Source organism: Myxine glutinosa, chromosome 1 (genome assembly GCF_964187855.1).
Source record: "Myxine glutinosa chromosome 1, kmMyxGlut1.1, whole genome shotgun sequence".
Lineage (NCBI taxonomy): Eukaryota > Metazoa > Chordata > Myxini > Myxiniformes > Myxinidae > Myxine > Myxine glutinosa.
The window spans coordinates 263,565,844-263,579,998 of NC_136261.1; the positions used below are offsets into that span (position 1 = coordinate 263,565,844).

General features: G+C 42.0%; 1 protein-coding gene across 3 annotated transcripts in view; it reads right to left on the bottom strand.

Annotated features, from left to right (window-relative positions):
- Positions 1 to 2,388: 2,388 nt before the first annotated feature.
- LOC137439472 (serum paraoxonase/lactonase 3-like) overlaps positions 2,389 to 14,155 on the bottom strand; it is a 103,903-nt gene continuing 92,136 nt past the window's right edge. For all 3 annotated transcript variants that reach the window (XM_078786504.1, XM_078786508.1, XM_078786505.1), the window contains 2 exons: positions 2,842 to 2,970; positions 2,389 to 2,724 (listed from right to left, as the gene is read on the bottom strand). In XM_078786504.1, the coding sequence (XP_078642630.1) occupies positions 2,545 to 2,724; positions 2,842 to 2,970 (309 nt within the window). In that variant the 3' untranslated portion in view covers positions 2,389 to 2,544. The remainder of the gene's footprint in view (positions 2,725 to 2,841; positions 2,971 to 14,155) is intronic.

The window sequence follows — 14,155 nt, forward strand, 5'->3', positions numbered from 1 at the left end:
CATCACTTCATGGTCCCAGACCAATCACTGCTCTCCGGGGTGTGGCCTTACAGCCCTGCCTGCTTGATGTGGTGATGTCGCGGCTGGCAGTGCCAGTGGTATTGTTCAACGTGTTGTTCCGGTTGCTTTTATTTAGTGTTATGAATGCGTGATTTCTTAGCTTGTGGGTGTACTGCGTTGTCATAAGGAACAGAGGAAAAATAACAGAGGCCATTACATACAGGGGGTTAATTACCCATAATCCCTAACTATTTAGCACAACCACACCCCTTGTGATGGGAACAAAGATACACGCTTACATGACATCCGGTTTAAACGAATTTCCTACTTATGATGCATGAAGTTTCTTCTTCTTCACGACAGTCAGAGCACACTACCTATACAATTCCACCTGGCTCTAAGGTAATCATTGTCTACCCCCTACAAACGTAACAATATATTGATCATTGTTCATTTGTTTGATTAACTTTGTGGGTCAGATGCTGTACATTCTCAACTGGCAATTAAAAACATATTGAAATGATTCTGAATAATAGATGGGTATTTAAAGAAAGATTGGTTCAAGAAAAAGCCTGTCGTTGTTCTTACACATCTATGCGTGTCTTTCCATAGGTAGATGCAAGAAGGTCAGACCCACCCAGGGCCTAAAGTATCAGTTTGTTTTCATTTGGAAGACTGAGTTGTGATGTTAGTGGGATTTTTGTCTCAATGTTCCCCACATCATGGTTGTGTTTCATTGTGCACACCCTTCCCTCGTCCAATCAATTAAATAATGTATAATTGAGGCCTCACTTGAAACTATGTTGAAAAATACTGTAAGTGGAAGTTGCTTCAGCGACTCGTACTTTTTATCTGTTTTACTACAAATCAAGTTATTTGAACTTGCTTTGTGCTTGTATTTTCCCTACCCTCGAATTGTATATAAAACAGGTTTATATTCTTAAAACTGTGTCGGTTCTTTCCATCGACAAAGTGTGTGTTTCATTCCCTTTTAGCCCAGCGGCATAGTAAAAAATACGAAACCAATTGTTCAAATTGTTCTAAAAGCACCAAAATTGGCACACATGTAGATTAATATATTCTAAACATTTTTGGATATGGAGGCATTCAAGATTAGCCGCCAAATTCAAAAATGGCCGCCAAATGTGCTACGGGGAGAATCTTGAATGCCTCCATATCCAAAAATGTTTAGAATATATTAATCTACATGTGTGCCAATTTTGGTGCTTTTAGAACAATTTGAACAATTGGTCTGCTATGCTGCAGGACTATTTGGATAAATTGCTGCTCACAGTTCTTTTTAAGGTAGTTGTGGTTGTGCCATAAATTGTGAAACTTTCGCCTCCATCAAACTAATATACTGGTTGCATGTTCAGCGACTCGGTTGCTATATGATTATGCAGGTTTGGAAGACTCACGGGCTAACTGGTGGACCCTTGCCACATAATATTTGCAATAAGATATTTTTACTTATGTTCATATACTGTCGGTCTGAAAGAACTTCAAAACTATTTTATCTTAGCAGAAGAAAAAAACAAAAAGAAAAATCATTGGTACGAGGTCATTCAAATATGACCTGAACTTTTGTTTATAACTATAACTACTTGGTCATTAATGTTGCACTCAAGGCTACAAACACTCATGTTCATTTCTAAACAGAGATGTTGAACAGAAACTCCTCAATGAAAATGATATCCATGGCTTGCTTGAAGTTGGTGTTTTTTGTTTCAGGAAGCAAATATTTCACCATTTTGTTCATGCTGCATACCTTCACATCGATCTTTAAATAATTTTCACCAGTCAAAAAATGATATCCTTGACAAGTAATCATCACCTTACAATACAGCCTTTCAATACAGCCACTCCTCCCTCCAGGTCTTTAAAACAGCTGTTCACCACCATCTCTTATCTTCCCCCATCCAAAACCTTGATCTCTTCTACCCCCGTTAATTCACCCCAAATCCACTTTTTTTTGAAATCCCGACTTCTTTCTTTCCTGGAGGTTCTAGCAGTGTCCATGTGTTTTATACCTTTCCTGCTCCAACCCCCCCCACCCCCCGCCTTCCCATGCCTCCTCCCCCTAAGCCCTCTCCCTCCCACAGATCTTCCATTGTCCCTGTTCTCTGCTGTTGTACTTCTGTGCTTCCCTCTCTCTCCCCATCTTGTCTCCCGCTCCCTTTATTGTATGTTTTCAGGTAGTTTTGTGTGTTCGTTTGTTGTTGTTTTTGTGATTGATGTTAGCTCTGACACGATCCTCGATCTTGCATGCAAAAAAAAAAAAAAAAAAAAAAAAATTTGATTTTCAGTGCATGCGTTATATCAAGAAACAGATGATAATGAGTATTAGTGAATAAGACCAAAAAATGGTTGAATTACCCTCCAAAAAGATGAATCTCCATACTGTTTATTAATCCACTCTAAATTTTATAAGCAAAAATCAATCAAGCTGTAACGATCCTGTTATGGAAGATTCAAATATAGCATCATTAAAGTCACAAGAATGCTATATTTTCCACACAAGACAGCACATTGAAAGAGTGATCTTCAACATTCAAGAGGTATTATGGGTAGAGTGCAGCGCATCATACGATGAAAAACCGTCCCAATAAGAAGGTGAGATTCATGTCTTGCCGCAACGCTGGAGGACTGCAGCTCTGAGCCATTGTTGGAATATATTGTGGTCACACTGGGCTCGGCGGAGGAAGGACAATCGATGCGCACAACCTGTTACATTGGAAAAGTTATATTTCGGCAAATTACTGGGATCACCTTACGACAGCATCATTGATTGAAAAAAGCAGTTTATAAACAACTCTTTCAGGAACTAGGAGGTAATCTTACCTCTGACCCCGGAGAATGCTTTGTACCATAAAAAACCAATGGCCAAAGGCTTGGGAGGCAACCAATCCAGAGACTTCCCGTTTTCCGATCCACCTCAATATTGTCAGGCAAGACGTGTAATTTAATGACCTGTGATTTGAAAATTAATAATACAGTTAATCTTGAAGAAGCAAGCCATATTTTAAAAAGAAACAAAGGAAATGAAACAACTTAATAAACATGTGGAGAACAGAAAACAATAAAAAAAAAACCCCAGCAGATCGTCCCCAATCCAAAACCATAATCTTTTCTAACATAACATTTAAAAAAAACATAAAAAGTGATATTGTTCTAAAATGGTAAAACTTATATGGATAGAAATACCAAGAAATAAAAGATGACCTTCTGTATTCTTTCCTCATATTCATCTTTTGATCTCAAATCCACATTAATTGAGTATATAGCAATCTTACTACAATTCACCAAATGTCCGTCCATCTGTCCGTTCGATGGTACCGCAAAAACGGCTCAACCGATCGCAACGATATTTTGGGTGGGTAATTCTGGGACCCCCTGGAGTAAAATAGGCTATATTGTTCTTCCAATTTTTCCAATTTTCCAATTTTCCAGTTTTTCCAAACACGATGGAATATTATTTACCAATATGAACAGTCATGTGGCTTTTATTGAAATAATTCTACAAATACTGTTTAGATTTTTATGAGAATTATGAACCTGCTGCGAATGCGGAAGTGGACAGATGACGGCAATGCACGGGTTTGATAATATCCCAATACAACCGTCATTCAATCGTAATGTTTAATCGTTAAACGTTAATCGTTTTGTAAAAGTATCAATTGATGATTGGAATTGAGTGAATACAATTACGATTTTGAATTCGTAATTGTGTTCACCCAACCGTACGGAACCTCACATCAGGATTTAAATATTTGTTTCTGTCACGAATGTTGTTGAAAGTTTATTTTTTATATTAATGTTATTTAATTTGTGATTGGAGTTATGCTGTTTGGAATGAAAAAAGAGATATCGAGTTCAAGTGAATGACAGAATGCCGTGATAGTTTCTACTTTCTAAACGTGCATTCGCAGATCGCCATATGCAGATTCGCCATTGACTGGGTATGGAACAAACGTACCCGTTTGTTTGCGAATGGGTACGTTTTTCATGGAAGTCCTTCACGAACTTGCTGTCCATGTCTGACATGCGACTGAAGGTGCTACAGGAATGTGGAATTTATTGGTTTCATGCTTTAACATTCGCTGTTTCTGCATCATCTGTTTGGTTCTGGCCTCCCACCCATGCGTAGCACGGGTACCTCACTGGTAATAACAAATTTGACATCACTGTTCCAATACTTATGTAGGGCACTGTATATTGTCGTAGATTGTGTTCTTCTGTACATCTCATTTTGGCCCGTTTCTCACTACCCCGTTGTCAGCATGATTAACATACATTGATTATATCAATGCACACTGCTCCTTTCCTATGCCATCTCCAGGTGCTGCATGACGTCATTGCCGGGCACCGAATGGGGCCCGGCAATGACACGTGCTGAAAGGGAGTACTCAGTTTTCACTCCGGTTTCTTGTTTGTTTTCTTGTTACTTGCAAAATCGAAGATTTTTCAAGTATATTGGTCGGTTGTGTTTGTGGTTCTGTCTGTCTGTCTGTCTGTCTGTCTGTCTGTTTGTCTGTTTGTCACCGGCATACAGGTCACAATTTTCAACCGATCTTCACGAAACTTCACCAAATGGTAGAGTTGGTCAAAAGCAAGAATCCTATTGTTTTTGGGGTCAATAGGTCAAAAGGTCAACATAGGCCAAAGGTCACCAACTTTGCTAAATTTCTAAAATCCTCAATTGTCATCCGATTGACTTGAAATTTGAAGAGGACTTGCATATCTGTTCAATAAATTCAAGCACCAAGTATTTTTGAGGTCAACATAGGCCAAAAGGTAAACATAGGCCAAATTTCTAAAATCCTCAATTTTCATCCAATTGACTTGAAATTTGAAGAGGACTTGCATATCTGGTCACTGAATTCAACCACAAATTATATTTTAGGTGAACACAGGCCAAAAGGTCAACATAGGCCAAAAGGTCAACATAGGCCAAATTTCTAAAATCCTCAATTTTCATCCAATTGACTTGAAATTTGAAGAGAACTTGCATATCTGGTCACTGAATTCAACCCACCAATTATTTTTGAGGTCAACATAGGCCAAATGGTCAACATAGGCCAAATGGTCAACATAGGCCAAATTTCTAAAATCCTCAATTTTCATCTGACTTGAAATTTGAAGAGGACTTGCATATCTGGTCACTGAATTTAACCACCAAGTATACTTGAGGTCAACATAGGCCAAAAGGTCAACATAGGCCAAATTTCTAAAATCCTAAATTTTCATCCAATTGACTTGAAATTTGAAGAGGACTTGCATAGCTGGTCACTGAATTCAACCACGTATTATATTTTAGGTAAACACAGGCCAAAAGGTCAACATAGGCCAAAACTCTAAAATCACCAATTTTCATTTGATTGACTTGAACTTCGAAGAGGATATATATATATGGTCACTGAATTCAACCACCATCTATTTTTGAGGTCAACATAGGCCAAAAGGTCAACATTGGCCAAATTTTTAATATCCTCAATTTTCATCCGATTGACTTGAAAATTGAACTGCATTTGCACATTGAGTCACTAAATAGGGAAACTAACTATTTTTGAGGTCAAAAGGTCAAAGGTCAACTCAAGGTCAACCTTCCAAAATCATCATTTTTCATCTGAAAAATCGTCACTTTTCATCCTGTTGACCCGAGCTTTTATCAAGATTGTAAATTTTAATCTTCATGAAATGGACAATTTGCTGTATCAATGGAAAACTTTTTTGGCATGGGGGGAGAGGGGGGGGGGGGGGGATTTTGCAGGTATCGTGCTCCGCATGACGTCTTCTTGTTTGTTTGTTTGTCAGGGCGATATCTCAGCCATCCTTTGAGCTAAGAAGCTGAAATTTTGGCACAATTGTGAGTAAGTACTTTGGCAAAAACATTATTTTTTGTATTTTGATTAATCAATTAATTGATGAGTTACTTAATGATTATCGATTAATTAAGTACTTATTTATTTCCTTTCTCTTCTGGGCATTATCTCAGGCACCTTTTGAGATAGGAAGCTGATATTTGGACAGGACAATGACCAAGTTATTTGGCTGTAAAGGCTATTTTTGATTTAATGATTAATCAATTAATCGATTAATTATTTAATTATTTCATTAATGAGTTAATTTTTTTTTAAAGTTACACATTTGGATGAAATGGTGGTGGTTTGGGTATTTTATTAGTCAATTGATTAATTATTTAATTATTTTATGATTATTTATTTATTTTCATTATTAATCATTTATTTTCTTTCTCATCTCGGCAATATCTCAGGCACCTTTTGAGCTAGGAAGCTATATTTGGACATGACAGTGACCAAGTGATATGGCTCGAAAGGATATTTTTGATTTATTGATTAATCAATTAATCGATTAATATTATTATTTATTGATTAATCAATTAATTATTTATTTTTTCCGATTAATGACTTATTTAATTAATTTTAATTAATTAAAGTTAGAGCTTCGGATGAAGCATTGTTGGTTTAGGTATGCTATTAATCAATTGATTAAGAAAATATTTTATGATCATTATTTATTGATTTTAATTATGCAATTAATCAATCAATTATTGTACACCTCTCCCTCCCAATACAGTTTCTATGCGCGAGGCTAGAGCAGTGGTTCTTAACCTTTTTAAAGGCGCCGAACCCTAAAGAAACCCACCGAACACTCACGGAACCCCTCAAGTTTGACAAAAAATTTAAGAAGAATTGCATCTTAATGCGTTTTCTGTTCTTCTTTTCGGGAGGCTATCTGGGAAATGCGTGGTTTTGTTTTAGCAAGGGCCACCCTCAAATCATTTTCGCATGCAAGCCTGCTCCTTTTCTTTGTTTTAATGTCCACCAGTTTCGAAAATGCATGCTCGCAGAGATACATTGTAACGAACGGCGTGAGGATCTCAAGGGCAATTTTAGCGATGTGAGGATACCCTTCCATTTGGCGGCACCAAAACGTTGAGAGCGTTGTTGTGCCGAAGAGTTGTTGTTGAGTCTGTCTCTGCTGAAGTTCGATGAGGTCGTCGAGGTATTGGTCGTTGACATCTACCGTTGCAACGTCGAAAGTAAACGGCTGCCGCACCCATGCTGGGTATTGCTCTTGGTCGGGGACGTAGCCGTCGAATGACTTTCCCAGCTCATCCAAGTGCGTGGCAATCGCTTGCTTCAGATCCCCCGGTACAGCAGTGCCTCCAACTTCAGACTCATCTTCGATCCCGCTCACGCACTCGTCCAGTAGCGAAAAGTTCGTGAAGTTGTCGTTCTCTGTTCGCCACCTCCACAACGATAACCTATTTCGGAAAGCGCTCAGCTTTTCTTCAGATTCCATGACATTCACTCCACCGCCCTGCATCTGGAAATTGAGATGATTGAGTGCGTCGAAGATGTCAGCCAAGTACGCCAAGACGAGGATGAACTCTGACTCTTGGAAGTGCGTTGCATGGCAAAATTATTATTATTATTTTTTTTTTTTGTATACTGAATCGAGGCTCGTGAAAGAGCTAACATTTACTTCACAAACAAATCAACCAGACAAACAAAACATACAGAAAGAGGGAGCGGAAGACAAGATGGGGAGAGAAGGGGAAGCACACAAACACAACATCCGAGAGCAGGGAGATGTGTGGAAGGGAGAGGGCCCGGGGGGAGGAGGCATGGGAAGGGGGGGGGGGGAGGGAGAAGTATAAAACACAAGGACACCAAGGACTTCCTGGACAGAAGTTGGTATTTCAAAAAAGTGGAATTGGGGTGAAATTAGCGGGGGTAGAAAAGATCAAGGTTTTGGATGGGGGAAGATAAGAGATGGTGGTGAACAGCTGTTTTAAAGACTTGGAGGGTGGAGTGGGATTGAAGAGAGTGAGGGAGTTTGTTCCAGAGGTGGGAGAAAAGAGGAATGAAGGAGTGAAGGTGAGCAGAGAGTCTTGATTTTGGCAGTTTAACCATAGGAGGGTTGCAGGCAGATCTTGTGCGACCTGTAGGAACATTTGCGGGACAGAGCCCAGAGAGAGCTGGGGGGGGGCAAGGCCAGAGAGGAGTCGGTAGAAGACGGAAAGACCACCAACCTGCCTGCGGTGAGTGAGTGAGAGGCCCTTGGAGTTAGCTTCATCGCAGGAGATTCCAATGATTCTGAATGCTTTGGTTTCAACAGTGTGAAGGCGAGCTAGGTGTGAGGCAGGAGCACCAGCCCAGAGGGGAGAGCAGTATTCCATTGAGCTGCGGATGAAAGCCTCGTATGAGGTGAGGAGCTCAGGTGTGCCAAGGAAGGACTTCGCACGATGGAGGATGCCCAGTCGGCGACTGGCTTTGGAGGCCAGATTTGAAATGTGGTTTTCCCAGGAAAGATCATGGCAGATAGTGAGACCCAAAAGCTTGAGTGACAGAACTTCTTGGAGAGGATTATTCAGAAAGTGGATGGGAGGGTTGTCCAGTCGGTCTTTTCGGAGAGACATCGTAAGAGTGTGAGATTTGTCAGGATTGAAAGACATGTTCCACTTGTTTGCCCAGTCTGTGATTTTGTCAAGGTCTGCAGAGAGTGAGGAGGCTGCAGACTGCCGATCTGAGGGATGAAGAATGGAGCGACAGAGAGTAGAGTCGTCAGCAAAGACATAGAGAGGATTTTCAAGAGAGTCAGAGAGATCATTGATGAAGACCAGAAAAAGCACAGGGCCCAGAACACTGCCTTGGGGAGCTCCAGCCTGAACAGGAAGAGGAGATGAGAGAAACCCATTCAGGGCCACACGTTGACTACGACTAGAGAGGAAGTCCGCCAGCCATGCGTGGAGATTTCCATGGATACCAAAAGAGGAGAGTTTGGTGAGCAGAGCGGGGTGCCAGACCGTATCGAAGGCATGTGATATGTCAAGGGAGACTGCTCTAATTTCCTGTTTGGCATTGAGGACCTCCATCCATTGTTGAGAAAGCAGAAGCAGCATGTCCAGAGTGGAGTGTCCAGGTCTGAAACCAAATTGATGTTCAGAGATCAAGCCATTGGAGAAGGCTGATTGGTCTGTAGTTGCTGGGATCTGTTTTTGCACCTTTTTTGTGCAAAGCGGTGATGTTGGCAGATTTCCAAGCAGATGGAAGATGACATTGAGCAAAAGAGAGGGTGAAGAGAACAGAGAGAGGGAGTGAAAGAGCGGAAGAACAGGATTTTAGGACCCGTGGGCTGATGCCGTTAGGTCCAGTTGCAGAATCAGAGTCGAGGGTTGACAGAAACTTTTCCACCTTGTCAGGAGGAAAGGACACAGAGTCCAGGAGCAGCTGGGTACGACTGGGTACGGTGGGTACAGAGAGGGATGGGTTTGGGACACAAGATTTAGAGGCAAACACAGAGTTGAGGCATTCAGCTTTTTCACGTGCGGAGTCAGCCGTGTGGCCATTTGAGGTGAGGGAGGGGATGGAGGGGGAACAAACACCAGAAACAGATTTGACCAGACGCCACCAGGATTTGGAAGAGGGAGACAGATAAGAGAGTTCGGTCCTGAGAACGGAGAGATATTGTTTCCTGGCTCTCCTGAGGGTGGACACACACTTGTTTTGGGCTTTGTGAAAGGAAATGAGATTTCCTTCCGTTGGATTTGCTTTCCAGGAGACGAAAGCAAGTTGTTTCTGGGCAATAGCCACACCACAAGATTCCATGTACCATGGACGGGAGGAAGGGTATGACAACTGAAGAAGAGATGGGATAAATCTGTGCATGAGAGAGAGAGCAATTTACTTTGGAAGAATTCCCAGGATGAGTTGATGTCAGAGGCAGTAGAGATGGGAGACCAGTCCAGATGATTGATGGCTGCTTGAAGACCGTGCCAGTTGGCCTGAGTGAAATGCCAGACTCGTCGACGCTGAGGAGGCTCTCTGAGAATGGTCAGAGAGATGTCCACTTTAACAAGCACATGACCAGAAGAGCCGATTGGAGCAGAAGAAGTGCAGCAGACATTTTCAGGGAAGTTAGTCATAACCAAGTCCAGAAGAGAAGATGCTCCGTTGACTGAGATCCGGGTTGGGAAATTGACAGATTGTGTCAGTCCCAGTGAGTCACAGAAGTCCTTTGCTGAAGAGCCATGGCTGGTGAGAGAGGTACCCACCCCCAGCCAACTGGCATGGTGACAGTTGAAATCACCACATATGAGGAAGAGAGAGTTGGGATGGGTAGATAGAAGTTGGTCCATATTATCAGACAGCGAGATGTAGATGGAGTCATCACTGTTTGGTGGACGGTACAACACACATATGAGCAAAAGGTGGGAGCGAAGGGGAAGCCGTAGCCAAAGGTATTCCTGGGGGTGAGGTGGAGAGAGGGCAGTGCAGGGCGAGTGAGGAAGAGAGTTTTTTTTATAAAGATAGCAACCCCACTTCCAGGGCGAGGCTCAGGTCTATCATACCGGAGGAGGGAGTAACCTGGGAAAGATACCAAGGAATCAGAGACATCATGAAGGAGGAAAGTTTCTGTTAAGCAGATCACATCTGGTTTGTCAGAAGCAACCTGTATGGAGAGATCAGTTAAGTTTGAGCAAAGGCCCCGGATGTTTGAGGTCCATACTGTTAAGGAAGCGGAAGGGGGAGCATCGGATACAGAACAGGGGGGGGGGGGGGGGGAGCAGTAGGGTAAGATGTGGAAGAGGAGGAAGAGGTAGGGAGAGCTGTTGAAGGTGTGTCAGAGATTACAGAATAGCTTGGAGAAAGGGAAGAATGGGGCAGACAAAAGGTTTGATGGTGATTGGGTGAGGCACAGTGAGGTGTTATTTGAGGAGGGGGAAGCGTGAGGCAGAAGGTTGAGGGAGAAGAAGGTGAAAGTTGGAAGGGGGAAGAAGCGGGGAGGACACTTTGAGGAGGAGGGGTGAGAGGGGAGTCTAGGAGGGGAGGAGTGAGGGAGTGTCTCGGAGGGGAGGGGTGTGGGGGGAGTTTAGGAGGGAAGGGGCAGGGGGGGAAGATTTGAAAGGGATGGGTGATGGGGAAGATTTGGGGGGGAGGGGCAAGGGGGAAGATTTGAAAGAGATGGGTGATGGGGAAGATTTGGAGGGAAGGGGTGAGATTGGATTTTGAAAAGTGTACGATTAATGGGAAACGAACATTTATTGCAAAATGAGTTTCTTGAGACATTCGAGTCAAAAATACATTTGAGGACGCTGAAGGATGGGTGGAGTTCTGGAGAGTTTAGGGAATGAATGAAAGATGCACTGTAAGAGATGGAATTTTTTTTTGGAATGAATAGATTTGGTGAGCAAGTCGAAAGCATCCTTTTATAGAAGAAGAAGAAAAAGGTGTTATAGAATATGACAAAATAAAGTTCTTCAGGGGACAGATGAAACATTTTTTCACAACGTGATCACGTGATCACGAACAATGTGGTCGAAGAACGAACGAACAAATAAGAACGAACAAACGGATAAGAACAGAGAAGGGAAAAAAAAATTTTTTTTTTTTTTTTTAGATTTTAAAACAAGGAAGTTTGTTTTGGATTTTAAAACAAGGAAACAAGGAATGAAAAGACCGTGAAAAACAGAGACCGAAAGTAATTTGCAGCGCGATCGAAGAACCGCTGAGACAAAAAAAAAGCCTCAAGCCAAGGGCTGACACGGTAGCCTACTAGTACTACACTAGGCCTCAGAATACGCGATACGAAAAAAACGACGATTCTGTACACAGGTATGAAAAACCAACACCGAGAAACCTATTAAAGTCACCCCAGTAGGTACATACACCGAAAGAAAGATACAGATTCGACAAAAACACAATTGTGAAAAATTACTTAACTTCGAAAGCGTGCGCGCGGGGACAGCTTTGAAGAGACGTGACGACCAATCTTGCGCATGCGCAATGATGGTGTTCTCGCAAAAACAGGGCTAATTCTACACGCAAGGCAAAAACACGGCTCACTACCTTCCCTCGTGATAACCATCGAATGTTAGAGTGGTAGAGAAGGACTTCGAATTCAGAGCCGATTTCATTGCACAGCTCTTCGAAGATGCGATGATTCAAAGCATGGCTTCGCATGTAATTCACAGTTTCAACGACGATTTTAAGAACATTGGCCAGTTTTGGATGCAGGGTTTTTGATGCCAGCGCGTGTCTGTGCAGGACGCAGTGCGTGACGATGATGTTTGGTGCATCGGCCTTCACCAGTGCTCCAAAACCGGAGTTGCATCCCAGCATGGCTGGAGCTCGGTCCGAGCAAACTGCAAATTCCTACCACAAGAGGCCGTTGCTTCTGAAGAAGTCGTCCACAAGCTTCTTCACGTCAGCTGCCTTCGTTGTTGTTGTGAGAGGCTTGCAGAACAGAAAGTTCCTTGATCTCGTCTCCTTTGACATAACGCACAAATAAGATGAGCTGGCTCAAATTCGAAACGTCGGTGGTCTCATCGAGTTGAAGGCTGAATTTCGTCGGGCTCGCGACTAAATCTGCAACTACCTGGGCGAGGATGTTGTCGCTCATGTCGTCGATTCTGCGTCTGATGGTGTCATTTGAGAGTGGAACGAGAGACGACTTGTTTTCAGCAGCTTTTCCCAGCATGATGTTGGCCATCTTCAACGCGGCCGGTTTGATGAGTGTCTCGCCAACGGTGTGCGGTTTGCCCTGCTTTGTGATCAGGTACGCAACTTCATACGACGCGGTGAGGATCGGTTTGTCAATTGGAACGAAGCCAAGAGTGGGCAAGGTCGCACTTGCGTCGAATCAGACTCACTTCAATTTGAATTCATCCAGCGTTGCGTCTTTGTACTGCCCCTCGCCGTGCAGTTTTTTGAAGTGTTCCCGTAGTTTTGCTGGTGCTTGGCTGGAGATGCTCAACTTGACATTGCAAAGCATGCATTGAGGACACTGACTTCCGTCCCGTTCCGTCAAACACGTGAACCCATACTGCACGTAATCCTCCGACCACTTCCTTTTTTTGCTCGACATACTGCAAAAAAAAAAAAAAAGTAACAAACTGATCTTAATTGAGTTCGGGCAAATAATTATATGAGAGAAATTAAAAAAGGAACATGCTTAAATCTAATCAGTACCGCTCTGAAAACTGAGAAATTTTAACGAAGAAAACATAACTTATAGTTACGATGACGGGATTTATTATCTACTCAACTCTATGTCACCTCAAATCCCATTATAATATTACATAGAAAACTGCGAATTGTTAGTTTTGAATTGCGACCAAAGGAGTTATATTGTTGGAACCCATCTGTGGATCGGTCCCATCGGCCGATGGGTCTGACCCATCTGTGGATGCACGAGAAATGACAATGCAGACCCATCGGCCAATGGGTCTGCGCCATCTGCGGATGTGTTGTTCACCTTGAAGGAATGTGTTGACAGAATGGTGCTCTTCAATCAGGTACACAGTCATTGGAATTACATGTGGTAGGAATTTAACAGAGATGATTTTAAAATGTTTTATTTAACTTTTATTTTTAAAATTTAAATTTTATTTTTTTATTTAATTTAAATTTTATTTTATTTAATTTAATATAAAGGAATTTAACATTCCCCTCCGCCATTATCAGAAGAACACCTAATGTTTTGTATGAATGTTGAGTATGTTATGTAAAGCTTTACTAAAACTGGCATGTATCTGTTAATTACAAAATGTATTGACAAAATGTATAAATAGATGGGTAGAAATAGATAATAAAACATTTAAAAATCATCTCTGTTAAATTCCTACCACATGTAATTCCAATGACTGTGTACCTGATTGAAGAGCACCATTCTGTCAACACATTCCTTCAAGGTGAACAACACATCCGCAGATGGCGCAGACCCATCGGCCGATGGGTCTGCATTGTCATTTCTCGTGCATCCACAGATGGGTCAGACCCATCGGCCGAAGGGACCGATCCACAGATGGGTTCCAACAATATCACCTCCACCTAATTTTCTGAGTAATTCAATCATATTTTATAATCACCATCCACTTTTGACTTTAATGCAACTCTGAAACCGCCCTGCATATCCACAAATATTTCCAACTTACTTTTCAATTAATCAGTAACTCGAAAGTAGGGCGCAACCAATGACGCACGGCACACGGCAAGCTAATCTAGGCTATTCCCTGGAATTTCTGAACACCTGCAAAGTCCAAAATCCATTAAGTAAGTAAGCAAGTAAGCACCATCAACAGAATAATTAGCAAGTTGCTCATTGATTCAACTTACTACAGTCAGTG